This window comes from Talpa europaea (assembly GCF_964194135.1).
Source record: "Talpa europaea genome assembly, chromosome: 5".
Classification (NCBI taxonomy): domain Eukaryota; kingdom Metazoa; phylum Chordata; class Mammalia; order Eulipotyphla; family Talpidae; genus Talpa; species Talpa europaea.
Window position 1 is genome coordinate 101,976,668 of NC_140071.1, and position 25,741 is coordinate 102,002,408.

The following is a 25,741-nucleotide window of genomic DNA, read 5'->3' on the forward strand; positions in this document are numbered from 1 at the left end:
GGGCAGGGGTGAGAGGATTCACCAGAGACAGAGTGGGGAACAGAACAGGCAGATTGACTGAAATACACTGCTGAGGCGAGCAATGGGCAAGTCAGGAAGGTCTGCTGTACCATGTGGGTAGCTCCCTGGCTGGGGATTGAACTTGTGCTGCAGTGGCTGTGGATAGCTTCATAAGTCACGTGTTAACCCCTTGCGCCACCAGGGAGGCCCTGCATTTTCATTTTTAATATGAGTTAACCTTACTTGAGAACATGTAGAGAGGCATATACCTCTAAATGCCTTTACATTTTAAATAGGGGATCACTTATTTTTTTGGTGTTTTAGATTTTTTTATGCATACAAGAACTGGGGTGTAGGCCAGAGATGTAGGGGTGAGAGGATTCACCAGAGACAGAGTGGGGAGCAGAACAGGAGGATTAGACTGAAATATACTGCTGAGAGGAGCAGCAGGCAAGACAGGAGAGGTCTACTGAGCCATGTGGGTTAGGTTCCTGGCTGGGGAATCCAGCTCATGCCTCAGTGACTGGCGGTAGCTTGATAGTGTTGAGACTTTAACAACCTGCGCCACCAGGGAGGCCTGGGATTACTTATTTTTGTATTTTTATAAGATTGCATCTCCTTTTGTGTCTTCACTTATTCTGGAATGTAGCACAAAAATATCTACAGTTGGGCAAAGAGCGGTAGATGTTAAAGGTGGTCGTTCTACTTCCTCTTCGTATCTCCTACAGATCTTTTTTCTCTTTACCTTATGTTCTTAGTACCCTGTTCATTTTTGTACATACTTGTGCATTCTCCTTAAAGAAAGTAAGTTCCTAGGTGATAGGGTTGATTTTAAATTTTCTGTATCTCCTCCCCCAAGGGTAGTGAACAGTATCTCTTATATCTGTAAGAATATACTTTAAATTTATTTTTTGCAACAGCCCTTATCCAAATATGCTTCAGCCTTTTAGAATCTGAAAGGGAAGGTTTCCTGTGCCATCTTTTGTTTATTCAAGAGTTATTTGAATCCCGAACAAGTGTTAAGCATGGTTCTAGTTGCCAAGTGTGTATCAGTGAGCCAAAGTCCCTTTGACTTTCCATGGAACTGAGAAAGACTGTAATGTAAATACATAATAATATATCCAGTGTGATAAATCTATGTAAAAAGTTATGCAGAAAAAGGGTCTAGAAATGACTAAGAGATTTGCTAAGGTCTTACAGATAATAACTGAAGCACTATTGTACTTAGGTCTTAAAATCCCAATAGTATTAGGTTTAATATCTTGAAAATTGAAATTTCTTTATTAATCTTTAACTGGAAGTAGAGGAGGATTTGTGAGGAGGATTTAATTGATTTGTGTGCCTTTTTTTTCATCTTAGTATCTTTCTTTAAAAGCTATACATAGAATTTCATAGTCATTTGAAGTTGCTGAATTTTTCATGTAAGAACACTGGACTTAAAAATGAACATAAGACTTGGAGAAGTTTAAAGTGAATAAGAAAATATATTTGTGCACTTAATGTCCCTCATGAAGAAGTTGAAATCCAGTTTTCTTAGTAAATTTTCATCAAGATTAGTTAAGATACAACATGGCATAGAAGACTTTGTTAGAAAATCACTTCTGATTATAATTTGATGGTTTTTCTGATTAACTTCTAACTTTGTAATTTTTTTCCTATGATAAAAAAATCTTAACATAGAGAAATTTTATATTTTTCTGCCAGTGCTACATTCTTCCTCCTTTTCTGTTATACAAATTAGTTGTTTTGGTTACAATGCTTTTTATTTTATTCTTTCTGTGTGCAGCATCTCCTTTGAAAGGTTTTAGTACCTATAATCTGTTCTTTGGATTTGGCATGTAACTATACCGTACTCTTTGGGATCTTTGGTTTTCTCAAGCTTTAATCTAAAATATTTAACTTTTCATCTCTTTACCTGTGTTCATTATTTTTTTTCCATTGTTTTCTTTTGTCTTTCCTCATTAGGTTGAAAATCTATAGATGTTTTTACACCAAAAAATTCTTCAAGATGCAGCTCTGTCTTTACAAAGACTCACTTTCTGTACCATTATTGAGGATAGGAAGGTTTTTACCATGCTATAATTTTGAGCCATATCTTACTGTCCAATCTGTGCCTCAGATCTGCTTTCTAACGTGTAGCATTTAGGCTTTTGTTAACACCTTTAAAAATAATTTAAAATAAAATACTGGATGGTCTCACTCATAGCAGGAATCTAGAAAACTTAAATAAGAGACCAGGAAAAAGAATAACTATAAGAAAGTAAAAATCAAAATCGGAACAAACAACTATGAACCAGAGACACTCTGGGGGTGGGGGGATGGGGGTGGAGGGATTGGGGTCAAAATAAGGGGGTTGCAATTGTATGGGGAATATAAAATAAAATTTAAATTTAAAAAAATTTAAAATATTTTAAAAATTCATTTTTTCCCTTAACTCCCTGATACCATACACGTTGTTGCTGACTGACTGAAGTTAATACACTGCAGAATTTTACACAATTTTTCCAAATATTATTTTGAAAAAGATTATTTTCAGAGTATTCTATTTGTATTTGAAACATTAGAAATCGGAAATTTTAGAAAATTCATTTATTTAGAAAATTTATGCTAAACTGCGTTAGTTTAATAGGAATTTGGAGATAATTGTTATTTCCCCCCAAGTCTAATATTTAAGTTAAATATGTGTTGATTAAATATATCAGTTATGCATGAGTACTGGATGTGTAACTTTCAAAGATAGAACAGTAGTAGTGTTTTTCTTAGTCCTGACATCTATAGATTATGCCTGTGTGTAGTTGTATGCTAGGTTAATTACTTTTTTATATATTTTAGTTATTTCAATGTTAGGTGCACCTTAGATTTTTGAAGTAAATTTTTCTTGATTATCTTACATAGTGGATATTTTTTTTTTTTTAAAGATTTATTTATTTATTTATACAAGCACTGGGTACAGTAAGAAGCACGGGAGGGTGAAATAATTCACCAGAGCCAGAGCGAGGAACAGAACAGGCAGACTGACGAAGTACACTGCTGAGGGGAGCAGTGGGCACGGCAGGAGAGGTCTGCATACCATGTGGGACCCTCGCCGGCAGCCAGGGATTGAACCTGCGCTGCAGAGGCTGCGGGCAGCTTCTCAGTCTAGCGCTTAACCGCTGCACCACCAGGGGAGACCCCATAGTGGATATTTTATATAACAGTTAGCAACTTTTTATCAACAAATAGATAAGAAAATACTTTAACATCTGTAAGTATTATTATGATAAAACATACCAAAAAAAATTTTCCCCCTTCTTGGGAGTTTGTAATTTTCTAATATTTTCAATTTCTTTTAATTGAATCTGCTATATATTACTATATTGAGTCGTTCTCAGTGGATGGTATGCAGTCCCCTCGGGGTCTCACAGATGTCCAAGGATTCCCCTCAGGGTCTCAGGATGTCCAAGAGGCAGAAGTATCTTTATCATGCTACTAACATGTTATTTACCCTTTTTTAAAAACTGTTGACATTTACACTGGTGGCATAAGCAATAATAGGTAAAACTGCTTGCCCCTTAGTCAAGGCCATGGCAGAAAATTGTACTAGTATCATTGTATTATTCACAACCACATACAGATAAAAAAGAAAACAAAACATTTTTCACCTTCAGTATAAGCTTAAGAACCAGATTTATGGTAATGAGCAACATGTAACATCTAATATATATAGATGCTGAATTATAATGATCTACTCTAGAAACCTATATAATGTTATAATCAATGTTACTTGATGAAACCATAAATACTAATTTTATAAAATCTGTTTTTGAATGCATATATTTTTAGTATTTCTATGACTATGAAATGTACACATAAAGCAATTCTGCATATGAAAAAGTATGGTATTTAGAGAAAAACGTACTTGTGCAAATTTTTTTTGAGATGCAAGGTAAATAAACTTTTTCATAAAATGCCATATTTGCTGGAGAATAGAACTGACAGACACAAAGCTTTATCAAATTTGGGTATTTGACAAACATTTTCAGAAATTACTGTAGTGAGCATGTTATTTTAAAGAAAACTATTAGCGGAAAGTATTTGTGGCCTGTGATAGTAAAACTTTCAAGCATAAATTAGAATTCTAGAAATTTTGTCTAATATTGAATTTTCTATACTTAAAGGCTTTTCTTTAAGTATTAAATCAGTAGTGATGGTTGTAGCTGATATAATTTTTGTTACTGTAATTTTATTTTGAATATGGCAAATATTAGTAAGTACAACCCTTATGAAGTTCTTGTGGGCACAGTGCTTTAGTGTATAAAGGGATCCCGAGAGCAAAATATTATACACTGATTTTTAGATCCTCTACCAAGGAGTCAAAGATTTCACAACAAGCATTAGCCTCTTATCTCCTCTCCCCTACCCTCACCATACTCAATTAAAATTGAAAAGAATGCATATGATTTCAGTTTAAAAAAATTAAACTGTGTTAGTATACATTGCTAAATACTATAAATATAATTTTCTCCTTTATTTCAACAGTGGACTTCTTATAGCCCTTTAAATTTATTTAGGATTGCATTGTATTTGTCATTGATGTTTACATTTAAATATTTTTTCTTTCTTTTTCTTCTGTTTCTCTTCCCTTTTTCTCTTTTTCCCCCTCCCCCCCCTTTTTTTTCCTATTTGTTTTATAGGTGGAGTCTTTTATTTTGGATCAGGATGATTTGGAAAATCCAATGTTGGAAACAGCTTCCAAGTTGCTCTTGTCAGGTACTGCAGATGGTGCAGACCTCAGGACAGTAGATCCAGAAACACAAGCTAGACTAGAAGCTTTACTAGAAGCTGCAGGTATGTCTGAAAACTCTCTAATTGTAGTAAATCCACCTATTTTTCAAGTTATACATAATTCTAATGAAAATTATTATAAACATATGGTCTTGGATATGTAATATTCTATTCATAAAGATCATCAGATTACTTTCTAGAGAATTATATATATATATCATTTGATTAAATCATATTGTCATTGCTAGAGTAAAATCTCCATGCTGCTGTCAATATTATAAAGAGGGTCTTCTTATAGCCAGTTTTCATTAGACCCAAATTTAATGTTTGTAGATTTACCCACTTGGTAAATGTATCTGTACCCAAAATTAGTACTTGCAGCTCTTTCTCAGTATTTCCTAGAAATGCACACGCCTTTTGTGCATGTTTCTTATGAGGTACTTTTGAAGTCTGATCCTGGACTTTTGTTTTTTTGGGAGTCTTGATTATTGTTCCAACTTCCTTGCTTGTGATTGGTTGTTCAGGATTTCAATTTTTTCCCTATTCAGTCTTGAGTGATTGTACCTATCTAAGAATTTATCCATCTCTTCTAGGCTATTGATCTTACTAGCATTTAAATATTCATAGTAATCTCTTATGATCCACTGAATTTCTGAGTTGTCTTTTACGTAATATCTCTTTCATTTCTAATTTTATTTATTTGAGTTTTCTCCCTTTTTTCTTTGTGAACCTAGCTATAAATTTGTCAAATTTGTGTATTTTTTTCAAAGAACCAGTTTTTGGTTTCATATTTTTTGAGGTATGTTTTAATTTCTTTTTTATTTCTTCACTAACCCAGTAGTCATTCAGTAGTATGTTGCTCTGTTCCCACATATTAGAGGATTTTCTTTCTTGCTTTCTTTTTGTTACCAATACCTAGTCTGAAACCTTTAGTATCAGAGAAGATGCATGGTATGATGTGATTGTTGGTATTTGTATTGTGACTCAGTATGTGGTCAATCCTGGCAAATATCCCATGTACACTAGAAAAAAATGTATATTTAGATTTTGGGCGGGGAGAGTGCTCTATAAATGTCTATTAAGCCTATGAGATCTGTTCTTTGTTTTAGTGTTTGTGTCCTTATTTATTTTCTCTCTAGTTGATCTCTCCAAGTAGAGTATTGAATGTTCCCCAACAAGAATCTGTTTTCCCCAATGTATATTTTAAGATTTGCCAGTAATTGCCTTATATTCATCTTATATATAGTAATGTGTGTTAAATCTTCTTGATGTATTGTTCCCTTACTTATTATATGAGTCCTTCCCCATCTCTTGTTCCCTTTTTTAACTGAAAATGTATTTTATTTGCTATTACTGTCCTTGCCTTCCTTTGGATACTCGTGCTTATTGAATTGTTTTCTAGCCCTTTACTCTGAGCTTGTTTATCTTGGGAGCACAGGTGCATTTCCTGGAGAACAGCAGAAAATTGGATTCTTTTTTTTAATCTAATCAGAAACTCTGTCTTTTAATTGGTGAGTTCATTCTTTTTACATTTAGAGTGATAATTGATCTATGAAGGTTTGCTATTGCCATTTTGCTATTAATTTTGTGGTTCTATCTGTTCCCTTGTTCATTTCTTTGTGGATGGTTTTCTCTTTGGCTTAGCTATGAAAGATCCTTTCAACATTTCTAAGTGATGGTTCACTGTTTTCAGAGTCCATCAGCTTCTGTTTGTTTCTGAGAAAGCCTTTATTTCCCCCCTCCTGCTTGAAGGAGAGTCTTGCAGGATAGAACATTCTTTGTTGGCCTTTTTTATTTTTTAAGTATTTTGATCATCTCATTCCATTCTCTCCTTGTTCATAGTATTTCTTCAGAAAAGTCTAATGTAGATTTGATTGGGGTTCCTTTTTAGATTATCTGTTTCTTCCTTCTAAGCAACTTCAATATTCTTTTTTTGTCTTGAACTCTCAGAAGTTTCACTAGTCTGTGTCTTGGTGTAAGTCTTATTTTGTGTAAGATGCCCTGGTGTTCTTTTATCTTCCTGGGTTTGCATATTTAGTTCCTTGTTCTGGTTTGGGAAATTTTTCTCTTTTATTTCTTTAAGCAACTTCTCTGTCTCCTTTCTCTTCCCTTTCTGAGATACCCATTATTCTTGAATTGCCTTTCCTCATAGAGCTGGATTATACTCAAAGTGTTTCTTCATTTTTTTAACTTTATTCTGCAGCCATCTTCTAATAGTTCATGACTCACATCTTGGCACCATAGCACCCTTTGTGATAGGTTCTTCCAAAGCTATGGCAGACTTTTGTTCCAACAGGCTAAAGAACTGTTTCTGGCACCAGAAGTCACAGGGTCAAGAACTTATACGACATGGGAAGAATAAGGTTATGAGAGAGTTGAAGATGAATGCTTTCCCAAAAGATTCTGGACATATATTACATAGATCCAATATACTGTTTGTAAAGAGTTAAATAACTTGAATTTTGCTTTGTTTCTTTTCTTGTTCATATCCATATGGATGTGAAAAATGATACAATAGGAATAGGCAAATTATCCACAGCTGATGGTAAAGCCTTTGCAGATCCTGAAGTGCTTCGGAGGTTGACATCATCTGTTAGTTGTGCGTTGGATGAAGCTGCTGCTGCACTTACCCGTATGAGAGCTGAAAGCACAGCAAATGCAGGGCAGTCGGACAAGTAAGTACATTTTCACTGTGATCAAAACAAAAACATTTCCTTAAAAAAAAGTTGTTAACATTTATTTTGTACCTGGTACTACTGTACTAACACTATACATATGATATGAGATGCGTTTATATTCACAAAAAGCCTTAGGCATTGATTTTGGTTTTACTCCCATTTTTCCTTATGTAAAGCTCAAGAGAAGTAATTTAAATGAGTACCAAATAAGTGACAAGTGGTAGAGCTGGAACACAAATGTGTGTCTGATTATGTGACTGACTTCTTAATCATTGTGTTATAGAATACCTTCTGCATTATATAGGTTTTGTTTACTTTTAATCTTTTGGTGACATGTCATGCCATTTTCCATTTGGTTCATTTCTGACCATTTTAAATTCTCAGTTTTTCAATTTTATGATTCAAAAGATGTCATAGATCTGATTCCCATAACTAGAATGTGTAAGAGTTTTAGGGACTTTATTTTTATGCACCTTAAAATATCTTTTATATAGTACTTAACAGTTTATAAGGACTCAGTAACTATTTTGTGACTTGCCATTTTAATATTTTCTCATGATGTTACGCAGTAAAAATCACAACATCTCATATATAAAAATAATTTTGGATAGTATAGTGAAAAATGGATGTAAACTTCAAGGAAACAGCTGCAAAAAGAAAAGATAGCTAATACATTTTACTTTTTCACTTCTCTGGGGCTTTTTTTTTCCCTTAAACTAAAAAAGATGCCAATTATTTACTTTAACGATTGCCTTTAAGCAGTTGCAAAATGGGATTATTCTTTTGTATAGTAGTTTAGAGAATAAATAATAGTGTTTAAAAATTGATTTTAACAGTGTTCTTATGTAACATCTTTTAAGAGCATGAAAGAGGTTATGTATACTTTTAATGAGTATGAATTTGCTATTTCTCGACCATTTTTCGTTTAGATTTTTATTAATTTTACCATTCTCATAGATTGGCTCTCCTTTGTTAAGTAACCTCAAATTCTTTTCTTTAGTTAATATTCAGTTTTACTGGCCTGGAATATTATTGATATTCTCAGATAATTTTTTCATATGGTGCCTGATAAGACTAACAAGAGAAAATTTAAAACTTTGCAAAGTGGGGCCTCCCCAGTGGCGCAGCGGTTGAGCGCTGGGTTGCGAAACTGCGCGCGGCCTCTGCGGCGCCGGTTCGATCCCCGGCTGCTCCCCGGCCACTGGAGGAGGGTCCCACATGGCGCGCAGACCTCTCCTGCCGCCCGCTGCTCCCCTCAGCAGTGTATTTCGGTCCTTCTGCCTGCTCTGCTCCCCGCTCTGGCTCTGGTGAATTCTCTCACCCTCCTGCACTTCTGACTGTACCCAGTGCATGTATAAACAAAACAAACAAACAAACCAGCAAACAATAAATAAAGCATGCCTCTATTTAAAAAAAAAAAAAAAAAAAAAAACTTTGCAAAGTGTATTAAGCTAGTTTAAGTAGTAAATAGACGAGAAAAATGAAAAGTCATATATTCTTTGTTAATGAAAATATTAAGAGTTATCAACAAAACTATAGAACATGTTTGTGGTTGTCATATCTTTTCAACAAAATTTGGAAAATATAGTACAGTGCAGTGAATGCAATGTGCCAGATTTGGCATTAGTTAAGTGTAATGCCATGTTCCAGGTTTAACTTACCCTTTGCTCACAAGTTCCGAAATTCAACTGTTACTAGAGTAGTCCCTTATAAGGAAGTTTTAAGGCTAACATACACATATGGAAATTGAATGAAAGTTTATTTGGGAAGGTAAAGGAGGGTATGGTGTATACATGAAGGAGAGGGAGGGAGAACAAGAGAACACTTGAAAAAGAAAAAGTATTTCTTGTACAGGAAATGTCTTGTGGGAAGATTTGTCCAAAATATGCTTTAATCTAATAGAGAACACCAGGTTTAGGGACTTCAGTGTCCTATAAAGTGTGAAATTTTAAGAAACATACTTACCAATTGTAATTTGATACTTCAGCTTTGGTAAGGGAACAAAAAGTTATTATGTAGGTAAAATATATAGTATGGCACACATGATAAGGTCTATGAATAAAAAAGATAAGTGGAGAAGTGCTAGGATACTTTAGTGTTTAGAGTTGGAGGTCACATTCCTTTTTTTAATTAGAGTGATCAGGAAAGTCCTTTAAAAGTTTTTAGCAAAAATTAAAACAGGTAAAGGGAAATCAGATAGGAAAAACTGTGTCTGAGAAAAACTGAGAGAGGAACTGTCTTACAGAGGGACAGCAGATCCAGATAATTTGGAGTTGGACCTTATCATCTTTGAGAAAAAGCCAATGTGGCTAAAGTGAAATGAGAATAATAGGTGATGAAACAAAAGAGCTAAAAGGGAGGACTGTGGGATCTTACCAGGCTCTTGTAAGGATTTTGACTTTTACTCTGAGTGAGATTAGAGGCCAAAATCAACGCCTTTCTGGCTGCCTCATTGGAAAGAGCCTAGAGAGCAAGGTTAAAACTTGTCAGTTTCACTAAGCAGGGAGTGCTTTGTAGACTTTACTTAACTCTGGGCTAAGGAGGATGTTCTTGAATCTGGATGATAGTAATAATAGAAGTATAGAAAGGAAGTTATCAATGGCCGGAAGTGACAGGGCTATGTTTTGATAATTATATAAGCATTGAGTTATATTTGAAATAAAGATGATGTTAATAGCCCTATACTGAATGTTTTTCTTAGAATATATTTGTCTAAATGTGAGAGAATCTTTACTTTTTAAATGTCCATAGTTGGAATTGTTTTGGTTGGTTTAAAGAGCAGAAACTTTACTCTTACTCAAATTTTCTGTTGCTTTTACTTTCCTTACTCTTCTTTGGCTTGAATTCAGCTTTTACCTTGCCTGGATACTTTTTAGACATCTTTCTTTAAAATACGGTGACCAGGGCCTCCCTGGTGGTGCAGCGGTTGAGCGCTGGGTTGCGAAGCTGCCTGCAGCCTCTGCAGCGCTGGTTCGATCCCCGGCCACTGGTGAGGGTCCCACATGGCGCGCAGACCTCTCTGCCGCCCGCTGCTCCCCTCAGCAGTGTATTTCGTCAATCTGCCTGTTCTGCTCCCTACTCTGGCTCTGGTGAATTCTCTCACCCTCCCGCGCTTCTGACTGTACCCAGTGCTTGCATAAATAAACAAACAAACAAACAAACAAATAAATAAATAAATCTTTTAAAAAAAACAGAGAGAGTCTGTAAAATATGGTGACCATAAGTAAATACTTAAAATGAAGACTCACCTATTGGTTAATAATATATTTGTCAAAAGTACATGCTCACCTATTTCCTTTCTGATTTCCATTTACTTGACTGGAAGACTCAGGCCATTATAATTAATACAGGTCTTATCTATTTTAGTAAATACTTCTTTTAAATTCAGTTTTTTCCAGTGGCACAATCAAGGAAAGACTAATTATAGCCTATCCTTAGTTGGTGTGATTTTATATAAAATTGTGTGTGTTTTTTTCCCCCCACTTATAAGTATATTGGACTATATCTTTCAATTGTATAACTGATGAAACCATTTTGGAATCTTGATTAATTTGTTGACTTTTATATTTGGTTTTCAAAAACTCAGCTGATTCTTTCTGATTTTCTTTTTGTTAAGGATTGTATTGATGTAATCATCCTTGTTTATCATTACTGTCCAGATTGACCTCCCAAAACCCATGCTGTATAGTTTCTTATCACGTATGTTGATATTTCAATATTCTTCCCCTAATAGCCGCAGTTTGGCAGAAGCCTGTTCAGAAGGAGATGTAAATGCTGTGCGAAAGTTACTCATTGAAGGGCGAAGTGTAAATGAGCACACAGAGGAAGGGGAGAGCCTCCTTTGTTTAGCTTGTTCTGCTGGATACTATGAGCTTGCACAGGTTTGTGTTCTCAAAACAAATCACACATCTGGCTAAGGAAGTAATAAACTCAACCTTTAGGCTCATTTCAACAAATAATTTTGATACATTTTGTGTTTATTGGTTCTATATTATGATTATATAGGTTTTCACTTTAATGTTAAAAATTTTGATGCACTCTTTTCTAATCTCCTTTAAACTTTTTCTTTCATAAGGTTTTGTTGGCAATGCATGCAAATGTGGAAGATAGGGGAATCAAAGGTGACATTACACCTTTAATGGCTGCTGCTAATGGAGGACATGTCAAAATTGTGAAGTTGCTGCTAGCTCATAAAGCCGATGTCAATGCACAGTCTTCAACAGGTCATGCATGTTTTTTTTCAGTTTTGATAAATATTAACACCTTTTGGTAATAGTTACTTCACATGAAAGTGATCATAAGTGATTCATGTCCAGGTCCTCTCTTATAAGTGCTGCATATATAGTATAAGACTGTTCTTGGAATTTAAAGTATATAGAATATATTTTGAATGAGATTTACCCTGTTTTGTGTATTACCTGAACCCTATAAATTTCTTTTAGATTCAATTAAATATTCACCAAGTTAGAAGAATCACCCTCTTGGAAATAAAGAGATGTGAACTACAATTCTCAAAACCAGGTTTCCTCTTTTTCGGAGGAGAAGGACAGGCAAGATAGGGAGAGCACAAAAAATTGGAACAGGGCCTCCCTGGTGGCCTACAGGTTCAGTCTCAGAAGTACTATCACCGCTATGGCCTGAGTTCAATCCCCAGCCAGGGAGCTAAACCATATGTGGTGTAACAGACCTCTCCTGTCTTGCTTGCTGCTCCCCTTAGCAGTGTATCAGTAGATCCACTTGTTCTGCTCCCCATTCTGTCTCTTGATGAATCCTTTCACCTCCCTGTGACCCTGCACTTCTGGCCTACACCCCAGTTCTTCCGCACAAAAATTAAAAGAAAAAAATCCTTAAAATAAAAAAATGTGGAACAAAAGGAAGGTCTAGCATTACCTTCTGTTATTAAATTGTGAGCTATAGGAAAAGAAATTATGGAAACATTGTGTCCAAACTTTTTTTCCTATCAAACTTGGACATAGATGGATTTGTGTAAAAGTGCTAACATGATATAAAAATATTTTAATTTCATTTAAGATTTTAAAATTTAATAAATACTTTAAAATAATTTTTAGAATTTCCAGGTTCTGGCTTGAAGGGGTTTTAAAAGACCTTATTTTATTCAGAAAATTAGTTGTTTTTTTTTCCCTGTAGCATGGGAGATTTTTATCATCTAGAAGGAATGTTTTCAAAATTAATTTAACTTTGATCAGTTAACTCATGTTTGAAGTTGTGAAAATAGGTATGTATAAAAGAAACAGTGTGATGTATACCTATCTATGATGAATAATTACAATTTTTAAAAGCTCGTGAAACATTTCTCTGATTAAGATCAGAATAAACCTAACATTTTCTCATAAGAATAGTTTCAGAATTGCTTGGTTCTTTTATAATTCTGCATATGCAGTAAGTATATCTGATTATTAACGTTTTAGACCCTGATTTAAAATAAAGTGAAAGTGAATAGGGAGTTGATTTCATTAAGTTAAGATGCAGTATGGAGAGGAATCCTATGTATGTACATATATTATGTAAATTGTTTAAGGTTATAGTCTCCCATTTCATTTTTCTTCTTGATGCTAAGTTATTAGTGTTTTGTTTTTGGTATTTTTATATTAATGTCTTTTTCTCTCTTCATTAAAATAGGCAATACAGCACTTACATATGCTTGTGCTGGAGGCTATGTAGATGTTGTAAAGGTGCTCTTGGAATCCGGTGCTAGTATTGAGGACCATAATGAAAATGGTCATACTCCCCTTATGGAAGCTGGAAGTGCTGGACATGTGGAAGTAGCCAGATTGCTGCTAGAAAATGGGGCTGGCATTAATACCCATTCCAATGAATTTAAAGAGAGTGCCCTTACATTAGCTTGTTACAAAGGTACAGTGTAATTTTCTTTTTTAACACGTGAAATGAGTTACTTCATAATAGGAATTTTAATGTAAAATAAACAGTGAAATTGAAACAGTAGTGTGTAGTGGCAGATTTAACTGTAAACAGAATTATTTCAAAGTTTATACGTTTAATGTGTAAACTTTTAAAATATGGACTCAGTATTACATTGCCAATGAAAAATGACTATTCATCAACCCAGTTTTACCAGAGACAGTTATTTAATTTTAATATACACTGTATCTTAGAGTATTTTGTTTGGTTCACCCAAAATAATCCAGATGAATCCATAATTATTCAGACTATAAATTTAAAAGTGAACTAATATAAGTAACGGGAATGATTATTAATAAGATAGTAACTATTTCTCATGATATTAAACAGAAAGGAGAAAAATTAAAAAGAGGACATATAAGGAGAAAAATGAAAAGTGGTTTTGAGAGCTTGAATTCAAAAGAACAAGTTTATAGTATCATCAATACATTTAATAAAATTCAAAGGAAGAACTGGTTGAAACTGAGAACAGCTTCTACCATGTATAGCTAGACAGACAGAGTACATAATATTTTAAATGATACCAACTAAAAATATTAATTCAAAAATATGCCTTCTTTTGGGGAGGACAAAGATAAGTAGTAGGAAAATGCTGCATCTTCAGCTAGTTAATGCTCTAGATTTTTAATTCTAAAGAGATACCATAAAGCTAAAGATTTTCCAAATTCCACTTTTATGACTGATAAATGGCTGTAAAATTAGGAATGCTACTTGAAAAGTGACTTCTTGCATTTTTGTGTCTATATAGTCAATTCAGTTCATTGTTTCATTCCATCTGCAGCTGTGCCATGTTTGTGTCTTTTAAAAAATGGTGGTAAATTCTTAATTTAGTGGCATCAAGAAAATATTTTACAAGGTAGGGTACAAAATTTAGGGAGGCACTCACTCTCAGGGGCTGAATCTTCACCTATACCACCATAAGAATGCATATAAATTTTGTACCCAGGGCTTAGATTGCCTCACTCTAGTTCTGGCCCTTGTGTTTTGTTTTCATTGTGTGTCAGAGTGGCAAAGGTTATGTGACATCTTTTGAAATAGTCTTTTTTAATAGCATGGTTAAACTAATACTTAGGTTCATAAATGACTAAAATTTTAATTAAATGTAAAAGTATGTTCTATCTAAAGTACTTTTGATTATGTACTGTTAACGTATTTTTCGATTAAGGTGGTTAGGAAACACAGGTGATGCCGTTTACTTGCCTGGTTCTGTTTAGTAATTAGGCCAAAGCTGATCTTCATTGGGAAGAAGAAAATAAGCTTTAGAACAACCTCTCGAAGGGCTAGCTGATTGGGTGACCCTCTCCCCTTTTCACAAATAGTTTGAGCCCGGAACTGACTGCACTTTATTACTCAATACCAGCTGGCCACAAGAGCTTTGCGATGGGATTACATGTAACTACTCTTCCCTCTTTCCTTTGCTTATAGCCCCACCCTGCTTTTCAAAAGGGGTATTTGAGATTGGGGCTGAATATAGATATTAAACTGAGCTGTTGGAGAACATTTCTACTATTTCTAGGGATCCAAGGACCTCTTCCATTCCCGTTTCTGACTAGGTATCCTCAAACATAGATTGACAAGGACATGGGAATGGATAGAATTCAGATTGAGTCTGAGCATTGATGTATATCTTTGGGAAGGGAGAATGAGAAAGGAAAGAGGTAGAACATTAGCAAAAACAAGATATGCAGATGCTACTCTGACTCACCAAAGTTAGTTTTATTTTAACTGTTTATGATTCCACCATCCACTCCTTGCCTCCTGTCCCAGTTGACTGAGAATTGATAGCAGCTCATTCCAAATAAAGTTGGGGAAAAATTAGTCATTTTTCTGTTGTCTTGCATAGTAACTGAAGTTCTTTTTAAAATATAATTTCTTTTAAACTACTCATAAGATGTCTATCTAAATTGAACATGATTTATTTGAAACTACGTAAGTCTATGTCTATGTAATGCATGTTTATGTCTAAATCAGTGAGTAGATACAAACTAATATTTTTATATATGCAGTTCCCATCTTATCCACAGGTTGTTCCTAAAGTTTGTGAGTTAATTACTGGAACTTAAAACGTATTTCCTTGTAGTAAAAACTTCAGTGACTTTTATTATCCCAGGCAAACTAGTTTGTAAGAGCTAGTTTACTGCATAGCATAAATAAAATAACTGTAGTATCCCTAAGCTCTTCAAAAGTTGCTGTGGGATTTTGATGGCATCTTTGCTTACCTGTGGCAAGGATTTTCATAGCAGTAGTTTCTAGGGCAGCAGGACAAGGACTAGGACAGCAAAGGTCACTTGTATAATTTGTGTTACAGTGAGGGTGACTTGTAGCTGATTTTAGTACTAAGCTTTTTTTTTTTTTTAATTTACTGCTACAAGATGAATATAACTTTTCAAGATACTGGAATTTTTTCTTATTTTTTGGAACTGTAAAACATTTTTAGGTAATCTTATACACTTTTGGTTTAGGACACCTAGAGATGGTGCGATTTCTTTTGGAAGCAGGCGCAGATCAAGAGCATAAAACAGATGAAATGCACACTGCTCTAATGGAGGCTTGCATGGTAAGATTGCTGAAATACATTCATAATACAAATTTATGTTTTTAGAGAGAGACATAACTAGTGGACCATACATACTTTTTCCTTGTGTTCAAAGATTCTTTTTATATAGACTTACTATGGAATAGGATCTTAGCTATGTGAATTATTCATCATTTTCAGAGGTGATTGTACAATTAACTTTTATGAGAGGTAATTTCTGGAGCTTTACACACAGTGGTACCTTCATTTTTCTTAGTCTTACATAACTACAGGTTTTATGCAGTTAGGACACAAAGTAGCTTTTTAAAAAACAAGGATAGAAAAGAAGAGAGTATAACTTAAGGTATGTATATAATACTAAACATGTTCATCAAACCGTAACATTTATGCAATATTTGAAATTAGAGTATTATTTTTGTGACGTACGTCATCCTTTGTGAGGATGTTTTCTGAACTCTGAATTCCTTTTTTAAGAACCTTTTTTTTTTTTTTTAAGAGTTTGTTCTTGGAAGCAGGTAATAATAGTACTCTTAAACCTCTTTATCTTGGTCTATGAATTGTGGCACAGAGATCTATTTAGAATACATTATAGCAAATTTATGAGAAAAACATACCAAAGATAAAGACGTTATTGTATTTGAAATTTATTTTCATTTCCTTCAGAGAATGATTATTGAATGAATGTTAAATTTTATTGACAAAATTTAAAAAATATATGGTAGTCATTTAAGACTTTAGTTATCTTTGTTTTCTTTTTTACCTGTGCTTTAGTAAATTATTCTTTTCAACACGCATTTTCTTTGAAGTTTTTGAGTTCCTCATTTGTCTGAGAACAACTACTTCCTGGGGTTTGTTGTAAGAATTAAATGAGATAATGTATGCAAAAACACCTCAGAAATACTACTAATAGTAACACAACTGTTAAGAAACTTAAAATTTCTATGCCACACCCACACTACAGCAACAACCTGTATATAAAGTAATTAAATTGAGTAATTTACAGGCCTAACCAGCATCACTAGAAGTATTATAAGTAGGAGAGCTTTAGAAATTCTTAGCTGAAGGAGCAGCAAATTGACTGCAATAATAATGGCATTTTTAAGTTATGTAATATGGCAAAATCAGGGGCAAAAATGGGCATGACATCTTCAAAAGAAAAGGAAATATAGCATAAGATACAGAAGGAAAATGTATACCAAAGGAAAAGTAGGGAAAAGAGAACCTTGAACTTGTCAGTAGTCGGGAAAGCTGTGAAAAAGTAAAACTAGTAGCTGTGAAGATAAGAGAGAATGTGTCCTTAATGTTTAATCACATGTGAATATTGTGTTCCCCTTCTCCTAACATCATGCACAATTCCCCTGCTCATAAAATACTATGGTTTTGTTTTCCTGTATAATCAAGTTTTCTTGTCCTAAGGTTTCTTTGAAAATCATACTTTCCCCTTATAAACTTTGTCCTATTAGCATTTAAGTTTGTATTATGTATTGTTGGTGTTAAGTATGGCCTCTAAATCTTTTATTTCATGTACTTACTGTTTCTTCCCCCTGATTGTTAGTAAGCTTGATTGATGGTATCATTTTTCCAAATACTTTGTATCCGTAATCAGTTTCCTACTCTCTGCTAAAGAAATATAGAGAGATCGTAACAAATACTGGGTTATCCAGTGATTAAGTGTAGATTTTGTTATTTCTTATTTGACTGGATATCAGTAAACTTTATTGTACGATAATTGAGAGATCTTTGTATTTAAAAAAATTTAACTGTGATATTTTAATTTTTTTAATTACATTGCAATTAGGATGGCCATGTTGAAGTAGCTAGGTTACTTCTTGACAGTGGTGCCCAAGTAAACATGCCTGCTGATTCGTTTGAGTCACCATTGACTTTGGCTGCATGTGGTGGGCATGTGGAACTTGCGGCTTTACTTATTGAAAGAGGAGCTAGCCTGGAAGAGGTGAATGATGAAGGTTATACACCATTGATGGAAGCAGCTCGAGAAGGACATGAAGAAATGGTGGCGTTACTGCTAGGCCAAGGTAACTATAACAATGGAAACACTAATACACAAATGTATAAAAACAATGTATGATTTTATTTTATAAAATTGAATTTCAATACCTCTAGTAGATTTATGATGAGCTGTCACACAAGTTAATGATAGAGTTACTTGCTGTGAAAATGGTTTCCATACTATGCAAAACAAAATCATGTAGACTTTTTTAATATAGAACTTTCAGACCTATTATGTGCTATGTTGAATTAAACAGTCTGGAGGTAATGGAGGGTTGTAGGTTTTATAACAGCATACATAAGATTAATATTTCTCATGCTAATATATCAAAAAAGTTTCTTCTTAGGGCAGGATACCTATTAATAAATATTTTATATATCTCATTTTTCATGAAACACAGTGTGGAAAATCCTGATATAAGGACTAACTTGATGAGAATGAAATGATGTACATCTAAAAAAGCTATTAAGGAACTTTTTTTTTTTTTTCGTAAAAGCAAAACAGTTAACTGTGTTAATAAGAAGATATCTTGAATTTAGAAGTAGTCCTCCATTTCTATCCATATTTTTAGCCTTTTTTTTTGTAGTAAAGTTTTTATTGGACAAGTTTAAGAGGAATAGCACATTAAAAAGAAAAACTTTATTGAGAGATAATATTATCTAGAATTCTAAAAGTATGGATTTTGAAGCAGGCCTCTTAAGTTTGAATCACAACTCCATTGCTTGCCAGTTTTGTGGCTTCAGGCAGGTTTCTAACCTTCCATATCTCAATTTTGTCATTAATTGGGATATTGTGTGAGTTAACGTTTGTGTGTGTGCTTGTGATTCTATGAGTGCGTGTGTGTGTAAGGCTCTTAGAACACTGTATATAATGCCTGTTAAGTGTTAGCTATGGTAATGGTGGCAATAGTGATGAAGATAATACTGTGATCTTGGGCAAGCTGATTGACCTCAAATTTCTTAGCAAATGTATCGATAAAATGTTTTCAGTATTACCTGGTGAATGTAATAGCTTTTGAAATGCTTCTAGCTATTATCATCGTCATCATGATTATCATTTTGAGTCTTCATACTGAAGAATATAGTTTATTATTCTGTGTCTTCTTATCAAGTAACTTCTGCCTTCTGGCTAAATAAGTCTTGACTCCATCTGTGTGCATCATATGGACTAGTAGATGTGGTTTTGATAGTTTTCTTTTTCTTCCTCCCGGAGTAGGGAAGAGGCATTTCATTATCTAGTAAAGTAATAAGAATGTTTATTTTTGAAGTATAGCTTATTAGGGAAAAAATCATGTTTTGCTTATCTCTGGAATAAGTTAATGACTTTCTTTAAATAATTAGAATCTTTATTTTAGGAGCAAATATCAATGCACAGACAGAAGAAACTCAAGAAACTGCCTTGACTCTGGCTTGCTGTGGAGGCTTTCTGGAAGTGGCAGACTTTCTAATTAAGGCAGGAGCTGATATAGAACTAGGGTGTTCTACCCCTTTAATGGAAGCTGCTCAAGAGGGTCATTTGGAGTTAGTTAAATACTTATTAGCTGCAGGTAGGCATTTTTGCATTTGAGAGAAGTTTTTTTATATAATTTGTTTTAAGTAAAAATGTTATAATGCAATTTTTTTTTCCTAATGTCTGATGCACTGAATGTGTGTGAAAAAATAAGGGTATAATATACTGTGTATTCTAAATAATTTACCTGATTACCATTTGAAATATCTGCAACTTTAATTCCAAGCAGTAATCAATTTATTGTGTTTTCTTTTTTACGTTCAAAGATCCTGACAATATTCTCTTTCTCGAAAGGAATAAGGCTATTTTTGTCTAATTTGAGATGTGACTTATCTAAAAGAAATTTTTGTGTCCATCATGTATGTCTTAAAATTTTTATTAAGTCTGTACATTTTTTAACTCTATTTCAGGAGCTAATGTTCATGCAACAACAGCAACAGGGGACACAGCACTAACATATGCCTGTGAAAATGGTCATACTGATGTAGCAGATGTCTTACTTCAAGCAGGAGCAGATCTGGTAATCTATGTACTTTTTAAATCATAATATTCAAAAATAAGAAAAAATTAATTTAAAATCTGTGAAATTTATAGACAAAAGGTATTCTAATTTTATGTTAGTGTTTATCATTCTTTATTTCAGTTACATTTTTTTCCTGTACTATTTGATGTCCATTCTTTTGTTGTTAGCAGGGTTGTATAATCTATTGTCCCTCACAAAAGTAGGAAAATTTTGCATTAGATATGTTAATATAGATTAATTTTCTCTTAGGTACTTAGCTGTTTTTAGAAGCTTTTCTAATTTGATATAGGCAAATGTGGCTTAGGAAATAAAATGTGCCTATGTTGTTCATAGCATTATTACATAGTAAAAGTTAAAAAAGATAACTATTTCATAAATAATATTTCCCTTAAAGTAACATTTAATTTCGTAAGAAAGCTGAAATAAATATTGATGTCATTATTAGGTAAAATATGAAGAGATGTCATAGGAACTATACATCATCTTAATTATTATTTTTCAGGCTGACTAAGGTTTGGAAACGTAGATATGACAATGTTGTGACAAGAGATACTCCAATTGGAAGAAATAATATTTTATAGACTCGGAGATCTTCTAGAGTAGGAATGACATATAAAATGATGGGTTTCAATTAAAAATGTGCTCATAGGACTGCGATTAACAAGCAAATGTGTTTTCCTTATAAGTTGATAGTTTCTGCCAGAAATTTATATGCAGGCAGAAGCAATCTCCTCCATTAACTAGCTTGTCAATTTGATAATTTATTCAGTTTCTCTTTTCCTTGTTTTTGAAAAAAGCAGTTTGAAGTAGGTTATTATAGTGTTATCTAGCAATCTGCATATATTGGTACAACTCTTAAAGCAATTATGACATATTATATTCTAGTTAACGGTGCATATTTTTCCCTTGTTAGATTTGTGAGTTTCTTCAGTTTCAGAACTACGTTCTCAGTGTTTATCTCAGTGACTATTAAACAAATAATAATAATATGTTGTTTAGTTAATTATAATTAGAAAACCAGGGCTCCCAGTGGGTGAGTTGAACACAGAGCTGTGAAGCTGTCCGTAGCTTCTGCAGCGCGGGTTTGATTCCTGCCTGGCCAGGGTGCGGCAGACCTCTCCTGCCTCACCCTCTGCTCCCCTCAGCAGTGTCTTCGGTCCATCTGCCTATTCTGCTCCCCGCTCTGTCTCTCATGAATTCTCTCACCCTCCCACGCCTCTGACCTGTATCCCAGTTCTTGTATAAATAATTTTTTTAAAAAAATTAAAATTAAAAAAATTATAATTAGAAAACCTAGCATATAACTTTAAAGATAAGAATCAAAAGTTTTTCAGTGTGTATGAATGTTAATAGCATATTTTTAATTTATATATAAATACACATTAGATTATATATACTAGTTTATAGCATATTTTTTCCTCAAACCTCTATTCTAAGGCTAAAAATTTCTCCAATACTGTTCTTAATTACCCAGCAATCACAAGAATAGATTCTTCATCCTTTTGAGATCCAGAAGTTTTTAGGAACATCTTTTAATTGTTGGTTTTAGAGATAATTATCACTAGCCTTGCTTTCACATAAGGTAAAATAAAGATAATAGGAAGTCTATAGGAAATAACTGATGTACTTCAAGAAATTCATATAGACAGAAAGGATGCAAACTTAAAAAAAGCACTTGGAATAAATGAGGACAATGCTAAAAATGTTGATTGATTGGAGAGAGCTGTGCTAGTGTGCCATTTACTGTTCCCCTTTCAAGTATTTTTTGTAGAAAGTGGAATAATTTCCCACATCAGTTTGGATGAAGGTATTACAACCACAAGAAAATAACTTCAGTTCTGAAAGTATTTCCTTAGGGTTTTTTTTTTTTTTTTTTAAATTTAAAAGTGTATTCTTTCATTTGCTTCAAAGCATGATATTTAATATATTTAGGTTCAGAAATTAGTCTAATTCTTTTCCTTTTGATTTTCATGAAGAATACTTGTTCACTAACAAGTATCAATTAAGCCTATTTTTTTAAACAGGAGCATGAATCTGAAGGTGGAAGAACTCCTTTAATGAAAGCTGCGAGGGCTGGTCATGTTTGTACCGTTCAGTTCTTAATTAGTAAAGGTAAGTTTGTGTAAAGCAGTAATTTTTCCCCAGTGTTGTCTATCCATTGCTCTTAGGTATTTAGAGATTAAGGGGCAAGGTACAGTTTTGTGCCTCAAGTGACAGAGAGAGATGCTACTCCAGAGGTTTTGAGGGATAGTTGATAGACATCCAGCAATGCATAGAATATTCCAAACCATGAAGACTTAACAAGTACCACTCTTATTGAGAAACATTTCTTTAAAGAAAAGTTTACCTAGGTAAGACTTTGAAAGGGTTGATAACTTAGTCTGTTCTGTATATGTAGTGTGTCTTGAAACATGGATTTTTATGGTGTTTATGCCACCTACTAATTTGAGGGCAAACTACTTTTCTATGTATTTTCTTGACCCTAAGTTTTCTTCTTTGTTATAAGGTGGTGGCAATAAATATAAGGTGGTGGCAATAAATATAGCATAAAAACTTTTCAAAATAGAAATTATACAGATATGCCAAAATGCATGAAGAATTTTTAATTATTGCCAGTAACTAATTCTATTTGAATACCAAAACCTTAATGACAAAAGTAACATGCCATTACTCTTTAAATTATTCCTTTAGTGTTTGCTATATAAGTTAAAGTCGAAAGAGTATTTGTGCAGATTTCAGTCATTATATTCTTAAGTTTAGGAGATTAAAGATTTTCCTCTGATTCAACGTTGACTAAGAAATGGACAATAAAGGCTATAATCAATTAAAAAGGCAGTATATATGTCATTTCTTTCTTAAGAGAAGGCACTAAAGAAACCTCATATTTGCAATAGCTTATAGGCAAGGAAAATAAAGTAGAGATAATTTACTGGTCAAATTATTTTAGGTAATTTGACACTTATTTGGATATGTTTATACCATAGAATTCTCAAGAATGGAGTTATTTACATAATCACTGTTCTTTGGTTAAATTTAATGAATTTGACTCATTTTTTTCAGCTATTTTATTTACATTTCCCATGTTGCCTAGAAAAATGCCCCAAAGTTAGGGGTGTATTCATTTTGTGTTCATTCTTAGATATTGCCCAAAGATAAAGGACAATACTACTGTTTCTATCCTGTATTCATTTTATATATATTTAGCCCATAGAGAGCAATGTGTTTTATTTTTTATGGTTTTTTTCATCATCTTTCTACTAAAAACTTAAAATTTTATGTTTTACTTTTTATAAAGTAGTGATTGCATTAAGAGTAATACTTGCTTTTATCTTTTACTGGTTCATATTCAAATATTTGTGGATGAAATTTTATCATATTTGTCTGGGATTTGCTTTAGAAAATTCAAGATGGGAGAGGAGAATTGATGTGGGTATATGTGAAACGAGATTGGCCGTGTGTTTATAATCATTGAAGCTGGGTAATGGGTATGTGGGGCTTCATTATACTATTCCCTCTACTCTTTTATGATTTTGAAATTTGCCATAACTTATGCAATAAAATTCTATTAACATAATTTTTCCAAACTTTGTCTATTTTAGGAGCAAATGTGAATAGAACCACAGCTAATAATGACCATACTGTACTCTCACTGGCTTGTGCGGGGGGTCATCTTGCAGTGGTAGAACTACTTTTGGCTCATGGGGCAGATCCTACTCACCGTTTAAAAGTATGTAAATTAAATGTTTTAGGTAGTCTTGTGAATTAACTTTTCACTCTTGAACATTGCAAAATATCTATAGGTTTAATTTACAATGGGCATTCTATGTTTTTCTGTTTTATTAGATAACAGTGTTCTTTAATAAACCCAAATCTAAATGTGTCTGAGTCTACTTGATCTTTTATGATTCTGTAAATTAACAATTTCCCCCCCTCCATATCTTCTCTTTTAGGATGGCTCAACTATGTTGATAGAAGCAGCAAAAGGAGGCCATACAAGTGTTGTTTGCTATCTATTGGACTATCCTAATAACTTGCTTTCAGCCCCTCCACCTGATGTCACTCAGTTAACCCCCCCATCCCATGATTTAAATAGGGTAAGATTTAAATCTAAAACATTTAAAATTTCTTTTTCTCCCTTTTGCTCCTAGTTTTAAATTAAATTACTTTTTTGTTATAAGTAATTCTCTTTACATATGTCTGCTTTATAGGGTTCATGAACATCTGGCATAATATTCAGATTCTAAATTGCTATGATTTTATTTTGTTTTCTTATTATGGCCAGAATAATGATTTTAATTCATAGTTCATTCAAAAAAAATGTCATGGAAAATAATTGACACTAAAAAGATTTTTAGTGTCATTATCTGAGATTAATGCTATATTAAGAATACTTTGAATAAGATTTTATAACTAATTCTTCATTTAAAGTATGTTATTTAATGGAATGTAAAATGAAAAGCAGAAATATAGTAAGTTTCTTTTATTTTAGGCTCCTCGTGTACCAGTTCAAGCACTGCCCATGGTTGTCCCACCTCAGGAGCCTGACAAACCACCTGCCAATGTTGCCACTACCCTTCCCATCAGGAGTAAAGGTCAGTTTTACTTCTAAAGATCGTTTCTTACATATTGTTCAGTAAAAGTAAGATTACAAAAAACTAGTCATTAAAATTATTTTTCCACAAAACATGAATTTTGCTAAGTTTGCATAATTGAGGTTTTTTTAATCAATGGAAAAAATATATTATTGAGGGGAGAAGGTAGCTAACACTCTTTCTGTTAGAATTAGAAGTATTTGCAGGAGAAATTCAGATGCTCATCTTTGAGGCAAATCTGATTATGATTTCCTCTAGTAAATAGTCATTTCTATTTATGTTAAAATGTTAGGTTGGATTTAGTTGGATGACATTTTTGTAAATTACTTTAAATTTCTGTAGTAATATAAGGCATAGGTTAACAAATCAGATCAAAACTAAAATTTAATGATTTTATATCTGGGATACTTTTATAGCTGGATACTTTTATATCTGGGATACTTTTCTCAGCCAGTAATTTAAAGTTACTTCAGATATGCTTGTTCGTTTCTCTAGAGTCCTGAGGTCTTATTTGACTTATGGGTGTTAAACCATTGCATGTCCTTAAGTTATGTCCCAAAACACTATAGTTACCAGTTATAATCAATTTTTTTTTTTTTTTTTAAGTTTTACCTGAAGAACCAATGTGGTTTTAACTTTTTGGTTTTTGATTACCTATATTATTTTACCAACATGAATGCTAAGTACTTCCATCAGCACTTTTCGATCACTACTACCATTCTAGAGCCTTGGCACCTTTTTCAATTGGTATAGCAAACAACTAAATGCTATACCTGTAGCCAGATCTGTTTATTCACCTAGCTGTCAGAAGATACAGTGGATGGCATAGTTCAGCATCTTTTCTTCCAGGGAAATTGAATCCCAGTTCTCTACTGGCCAGGTAGCTGTGTGAATATGTGAATTTATAACTTGCATTTATCAGTTTTGAAGATGTTAGACCCCAACAAAGGCATAAATATTAGTTGTATTTCAATTTTCTGGTACTTCTAGGTGGTTTGGGTACTTGGTGTGTATGTGTGTGTGTTTAAAAGGCACAGACTATTAAATGTGGAAAAACCTTGACTTAGAGGTGTAATCCCTACACCTTAATAATTTACCATTATTGTTCTGTTCTTATGATAAGTTTTTACATCTTTGACTAGATGAAAAAACTACACATAGCCTTATATATTACTTTAATTGCACCAC

The 25,741-nt window shown here is 33.4% G+C and overlaps 1 protein-coding gene across 5 annotated transcripts in view; it reads left to right on the forward strand.

Moving 5' to 3' along the window:
• The window catches only part of ANKRD17 (ankyrin repeat domain 17), a gene marked incomplete at both ends in the record, with an annotated part of 144,430 nt that overhangs the window by 64,950 nt on the left and 53,739 nt on the right, over positions 1–25,741 (forward strand). For all 5 annotated transcript variants that reach the window (XM_084233291.1, XM_084233292.1, XM_084233294.1 and 2 more), the window contains 13 exons: positions 4,674–4,827; positions 7,283–7,439; positions 11,176–11,323; positions 11,518–11,665; positions 13,083–13,316; positions 15,845–15,939; positions 17,717–17,954; positions 19,284–19,475; positions 19,849–19,958; positions 21,986–22,073; positions 23,561–23,688; positions 23,912–24,055; positions 24,451–24,553. In XM_084233291.1, the coding sequence (XP_084089417.1) occupies positions 4,674–4,827; positions 7,283–7,439; positions 11,176–11,323; positions 11,518–11,665; positions 13,083–13,316; positions 15,845–15,939; positions 17,717–17,954; positions 19,284–19,475; positions 19,849–19,958; positions 21,986–22,073; positions 23,561–23,688; positions 23,912–24,055; positions 24,451–24,553 (1,939 nt within the window). The remainder of the gene's footprint in view (positions 1–4,673; positions 4,828–7,282; positions 7,440–11,175; positions 11,324–11,517; positions 11,666–13,082; positions 13,317–15,844; positions 15,940–17,716; positions 17,955–19,283; positions 19,476–19,848; positions 19,959–21,985; positions 22,074–23,560; positions 23,689–23,911; positions 24,056–24,450; positions 24,554–25,741) is intronic.